At 40.2% G+C, this 6442-nt stretch overlaps 1 protein-coding gene across 1 annotated transcript in view; it reads right to left on the reverse strand.

The window, feature by feature from the left end:
- Positions 1–6442, reverse strand: part of UNC80 (unc-80 homolog, NALCN channel complex subunit) — a 119809-nt gene that overhangs the window by 94214 nt on the left and 19153 nt on the right. Inside the window, exons 9-11 of the mRNA XM_031554277.1 lie at positions 3506–3640; positions 2514–2736; positions 1554–1694 (exon numbers count right to left, since the gene is read on the reverse strand). Coding sequence (XP_031410137.1) covers positions 1554–1694; positions 2514–2736; positions 3506–3640 — 499 coding nt within the window. The remainder of the gene's footprint in view (positions 1–1553; positions 1695–2513; positions 2737–3505; positions 3641–6442) is intronic.

The raw sequence follows: 6442 nt of genomic DNA on the forward strand, positions 1-6442 counted from the left end.
ATGGGACTCAGAGGCAGACAAGGAGAACTAAGGACTCTTCATTTATACCCATGGATGCCTGCAGCAAGTGAGCCCATGACTCCTCTTCAGCATCTACACAGGACATAACTAATTCTTCATCTCTGATTTTTAGTGTGTCAGCCAAAAGAAATATTTATTAGCAAATTTCTCCTGGCCAGGGAAATTAGACAACAGATGGGAAAATAGGAATGACCAGAATGCTTGGATATAGCTGGCCACAAAAGAAATAATAGTTAATATTTGTACTTATTATTCAACTACACAATGTTTCATTCAAAGTTGGAAACTTCCACTGAAAATAGTGCAATTTGTCCTATTACTTAAATAGTTGCAGCACAATTGTACCCTAGGTACAGACAGCGTAACACGCATTACATATGGCAACTTTTTAGAAAATATTTGGCTAGAAAGCTGGTGTGGTGTGTCAGATTACTCTCCCACAGAACAAATGTATATCATGGAGTTCATACTGAATTTAGTCCATACTAAATTACAGCTGATGCAAATCCATCCTCTTTCAGACTTTTCGGAATCGCTGTATTAAAACAGCATGGATCTTTGAGAGCTCCCAGGGCTACAGCACATAAAAATGTGAGTATCCTTCTTGGTATGCTGCCTGACAGCTTATGCAGACAGATTGTGCCCTGCTCCATGGGGTGTGTGATATCCTCTTCCCTCATGAAGGTTTAAGGTTGCACTTGCCACAGCTGAGGCCTGATCTGCATGGCCAGGTTTTGCTAATGGCACTACAAAGGAGGGAGAAAGATTTGCTGTGTTTAGGCAGCAGGGGTAGTGCCAGCAAAGCCTTCTGGCGCAGACAGCTCTGCTGACAGAAAAGAACTTTCCTCTGCAAAGCTAATGTTGTTTATTAAAGGTGGAGTTGTCCTGCCAACAGAAAGACTCTTCTTTATGGAGCAGACTTCATCCCACCAGGGATTCTCTCATAGTGGCCATACTTGGCATTGCTATTTCTGCAGAGGGCTCCAAGACAGATGGGCCCAGGGTGACTGAGCAAATTTCAAAGCTTGGCTTCTGTTTTGAATTAGGAGAAACTAAGACAAAAGTACATTTTTCAGCACAACTGAGGATGAGATGAGGCACTAAGTATCACAAAGTTCCCATGAAACCAGCGAAGCAATACTAAGTTTCTGCCCAAATTTCTGCACCATGTACTGTTAAGACAAAAACAAAAAAACAAACACCACCACACCAGAACAACAATAACAGAAAACAAATTAAAAAAACACAACACAACCTCTCTCTTCTCCCTGCTAATGGCTGCCTAATTATATATATACATATACACACACATATGCATATATATATATACACACACACACACACACATATATATGTACATATTGTAAAGTGCACAAGATAAACACAAAAGGCTTGGAAAATATTTATACAGAGAACAAAAAACAGAAAAAAACAATTAGTCATATACTTATACATGGAAACAGTAACACTTCCTCAGCTTCCGGGAGTTTGTATTTCAGTGAAATTTTTCTTTCTTGATGTGCTAAATTTACCTTCTTTGACTGTGTTCTCTCCATGGCTGTTTGAGTGGTCTGGCAGATCAGAGACAAGAGTGTGGTGAGAGTGCGAGTGCCTAGCGCTCAGGCTTTCCATCTCCGTTGCTGTGTCAGAGCTCCCCCGTCTGGTGAACTTTCCTAGGATGAAGACAAGAAATTGATACCAGGTTTACTCATCTGAGAGGTTCTTGGAGGTTCTAAGAGACAGTAGCTGAAGACAGAAATTGAAAGGTTGAAATCAGAAGCCATGACCTTCCGCGACGCTGTGAAGTGCAGCAAAACAAATTAAAATTGGATATCTTGTGGGGGTTCACTGATGTAAAGGCTGGCTAAATAACATGAGAACGTTGTCTACCATCTTCAGGAAAAGATGTGAGAATGAAAATACATGACATTAAAAGTTTGTGAAAAAGAAACCATGCCTAGAATCTATTCAGTGAACTTGGAAGCTTGAAGGAACCAATATTTGAACACCACATCTTTGTAATACCAAGATAGGGTAAGCTTAACTATCTGAAGCAATACTCTATTTAACATCCAACATTCACTTGAGGAAAATTGTTAATATTCTTTTCTGTGCTTTAATGACCACAATGCTGCTTCTCCAGATATTTCTCTGCAGAAGAAAAGGATGGAAACATTCCTTGAATCTAATTTAAGCTGCAGTTGATAATGCAGCCTCACGTGTATTTGAGTGGTACAGCCATGACTATCGGTTGCTACAGTAGCTATTATTACAGTATATGACTGTTTTCAGGGAAAAAGTGAAGCGTAAGTCATCCAAGGTCTGCTGCCAGCACGATTGCCACTTCTGCAAACAGATGCTTAATACAGAAAACAGAACAAAGGACATCAAATTGTAATAGAACAGACAAAGAAACAAAAAGCCTCCGCTGTTCTCTAAATGTTCAGGACAGGAACGAAACAGAACACGAGGCAGAGATAACAATGCCTTACCCAATATGGTGGTTTGCCATCCTCCTCTCTCAATGCCACGTCGGTCCTCTCCAATGCCAGAAAAACTGCCAAATGAAAAAGTGCTCCGAGTAGGTGAAACATCCAAATGGTCCTCATGGAGAAGAAAGGGCATCCCCATTCTCCGTTGACGCTTCTTCCCAGTATGGTGGAAAGGAATTGACCCTTTGCGTTCACGCTCTCTGTCCTCTTTGCGGCTTTTAAACTGCAGGAGGAAGAAGAGCAAAGATGAGAGCAGGTAGAGGCATTGAGGCATTTAACTACCTCTGGGGGGGAAAAAATTAAACCAGGTATGTGGCCCAACTGCAACCTTATGCGCTAAGCTTCTCGTCTTGGTCATTCATCCTGAAAGAAACTATCCACACTCAAGGACCATACGAATATTTTAAGGAACTCAGTTTTACCACAGGCTGGGATGGATGCCTTTGAGTAACTGTCCAACATGCTCAGATATGAGAAGTAAATTTGCAGAATCCACAAAACTCTGCTAAGTATACTGGATGAGTGCAAACTCAGAGCCTCATTACATTAAAAAAGTCAGAAAAACTTTATTGAATTATCTGGAATTATAGTGAGCACCAGTACTTAAAAATCCAGACGTTGTTTGGGTACCCTTCCCACATACAGTTTTAGCGCAAGAGATAACAGAATAACAATTTCATAGAATCCTAGAATGGCCTGGGTTAAAAAGGACCCCAATGATCATCTAGTTTCAACCTCCCTGCTATGTGCAGGATCACCAACCACCAGACCAGGCTGCCAAGAGCCACATCCAGCCTGGAATTTAGTAATGTGATTTGAATTTGTGCATAATACCTAAACAGTAACACATAATATTACTCCTGATAAAAAAGATGACAACCTCTTATGCAGCATGAGTGCACAGTCCAAGCAAACCTTCAGCTGCTACTCAGCTACCAGGTCATTCAGATACTGAACCACTGGTAAATTAAGGAACATTTTTTTCCACTCACCTTTTTGAAGATGTTCATCCCCAGATCTGTGGAGAGATCTGGAACTGCTGGCCTACGCAAATTGGTCAGTGAAACCTTGGAAAACGCTTCTGTGCTTAGCGATTTTTCTTCCTCGTTACATTTCATTGTAAGATCCTGCAGACCCCAGAAGAGGACAATAAGCACAAGGAGAAATAGAGGATAAGCAGCTTAATAAAATAAGTGCTTCCAAGAGCTCTCATTGGAGGAGCACTGTAAAGGAAAAGGACCTTCTATACATCACAGAAAGCATTATTCACATATTTAAAGAAAAACAAACAAAAATATTTAGACTCCTAGAGTTACTGATTTCAAGTAACATATTTGTCATCAGGAGGAAAAAAAAAAAAAGAAATGAGTGAGGCATTGTGCTGCCAAAGACAGACTCAAGCATTGCTGTCAGCATGGTCTAGTGGCACAGAAGATCCATGGTCAGCTCAACTTGATTCTGATTCAAGGCACGACCCTGACTGGCAGATGATCTTCCCATGGCCTTGGTTTACATTTATATGCAATCACAGAGACCACTCTTTGTGCAATGTTTTAAAACCTAAGAGAATCTGCCCTCAACAGTGTATGCCCATAATAATGTATTTTGGAATTATGCTGCGATAAGCAGCATGGTCACCTCAAGAGATTTTATGTGTAAAAATATTTTAATTATACAATTTCATAAGTACAAGTCAGTCTCTCTGTGAAAGTTGCAAGTCTTTTCTTGATGCCAAGGTGGGCTGTTTTGGCAGAGGGAAGTAAGATGGGATTGGAGCAACACTCGTCTTTAATTTTATCTATCAACTAAAGAAACCTAAGATATCAACATCAGTAAGAATCCTACACTTGTAATAACAAGTCCTCCAAGATCCTTCCACACTATGCTTCTCATACTTGTGAAAGCCCCTATAACTTCTTGCACCAAACGTCCCAAGACAATGAAAACTTTGGAGACTAATTTACCAATAGTTCAGTAGAGGGCGCTCTGCTCCCCTTCTGCACTGAGCAAAACATTCCAGCTGCCTACTGCAAAGAAAGGCTTTGGTACAAAAAGTGGCATACACTCAGCTCCCGACCATCTGTTCTCATTAAAGATATGCTGCCACTTTTCATGAGATGTTTGTGCAGCTGACCTGACCAAATCCCCTCAGGATAATTTTCTTCTGCCTAAATATCAGATTGTTTCCAATGTATATGGTCTTCTGCATTGCTTCCTCATTAAAAAGGTTGTGCTGAACTAGGTTGTGTTAAAATACCTTTTCCCTTCCAATCCTGACAGCTATATGCCATCAGTATAGATAAGGAGACTCCAACAGTATAGAAGATATAACTCCTGGCTACTCAGATCCCAGCCCTGCAAACAAACGAGCAGTTTTATACATATGAAGTTTCTGCAAAAGCCAGAGACACTCTGCAGCCGAAAGCTTAACAGCCAGTTCAGAGTTTGCAGTACTGGGATACTGGAGATCAGACTTCCCGTGCTAATCAAAGACTACCCTTAAACCCTTCCTATTTACTTTACCAATATGAGAATGGAAGAGACACACAACAGAAAGAATTCTGCTTTACAATTGTTTACAGTCACATTCAGTCAAGGTATGGTTTTAAACCATTTTGAAATATTCTAGAGATTGGGGATTCATATGCAAAATCCATCAGACAGCAAGTGACAATTCAACCCCAGAAGCCTCTCAACAGTGAAGCCAGCAATTACTTCATATGGCTTGGTTCTTAGCTTTTACAGCTCTCTAGCTTCATCTGTCTGGAAAACATCGTGCCAATTTAATTCAGTTTCACAACCTTTTGTACATTAATTACTAAATCAGTGTTCTATTAGGTGCCCTATGTTCATCAGAAACACAAAGTAAGGACCATACCATGATACAAGCTATACAAATGCAAAAAGACACAGCGCTAGCTGTGGTTAGGATGGGTGTCAAGTGAGAAATACTAGAAAAGCAAACTGTAGAATTATCTTTAATCTACATTGTGGTATATGACTTTCTAAAGAATCAAAATACTCCCTTTGAAGACTGTGCAGTAGATTATGTTGGTTTTGTGATAAGCATAAGATGGACAGAAAAGCTAAGTAGTTTTGGAGCTGCTGCTCTATATCTTCTTCTGATTCCTACTGCATTTGTTCTGCACGACTGTAAAGCTAGCAGCTCACTAGTACTTCTTCCACCTCTCAAGGCATTGCACTTTAGACTCTTGCTTTTATGTTAGTATTGCTGTGAGTCACTACAGCTGCATGGGCCTGATGTTTAATTTAAGCTCTGGCTCTTTGCCCCTGCAATGTTAGCACAAGACTAGAGGTTTGTGAGCCTCTGAAGGTCTCATTTCATAGACCCGTCCTTACACTAAATTCACTGCATATAGGTGCAAAAGTAGGCTTCCTTTATCATGTGTTGCTGAAATACGTTTGGATTGAAGGCGGTTTCTAGAGGAAGCTAGTATTAATCTTATTCACTGTAGTCAGTACCCCTTTGCTATGCAATAAGGAGTGCTGGCATGCTGCACTGAATCTTTTTCCACTTTACTCTTCAATTTATTAGGCAATACATGAAGGATGTTTCTTGTGTTTTCTCAACTCATGATACCAACTTCTTCAGCCCAAGATAATAATTAAAATGTGATTTCAGGCACTCAGAATCCAGCAAGTAGTTTGCGAGTTTTGCTGAGATCTGGGGAGATGCAGGAAGTTACCCTGATAAACTGCTGAACAACAAGAAGAACATGGATTTATTAGAAAAATCTGCTGGCCCCTCAACTGATTTACATGTAGCTAACTTTTCATCTTTGAACAGTTTAATCAGCCAACCACTGTGAATCTAACCCACTGAAATACAAGAGTGCCAATATTTCTGAGAGCGTATCACCAACCTGATGATATCTAGCTAGGAATTTAGATCTAGACTTAAAAAAAAA

The sequence above is a fragment of the Meleagris gallopavo genome, chromosome 7 (assembly GCF_000146605.3).
Source record: "Meleagris gallopavo isolate NT-WF06-2002-E0010 breed Aviagen turkey brand Nicholas breeding stock chromosome 7, Turkey_5.1, whole genome shotgun sequence".
Lineage (NCBI taxonomy): Eukaryota > Metazoa > Chordata > Aves > Galliformes > Phasianidae > Meleagris > Meleagris gallopavo.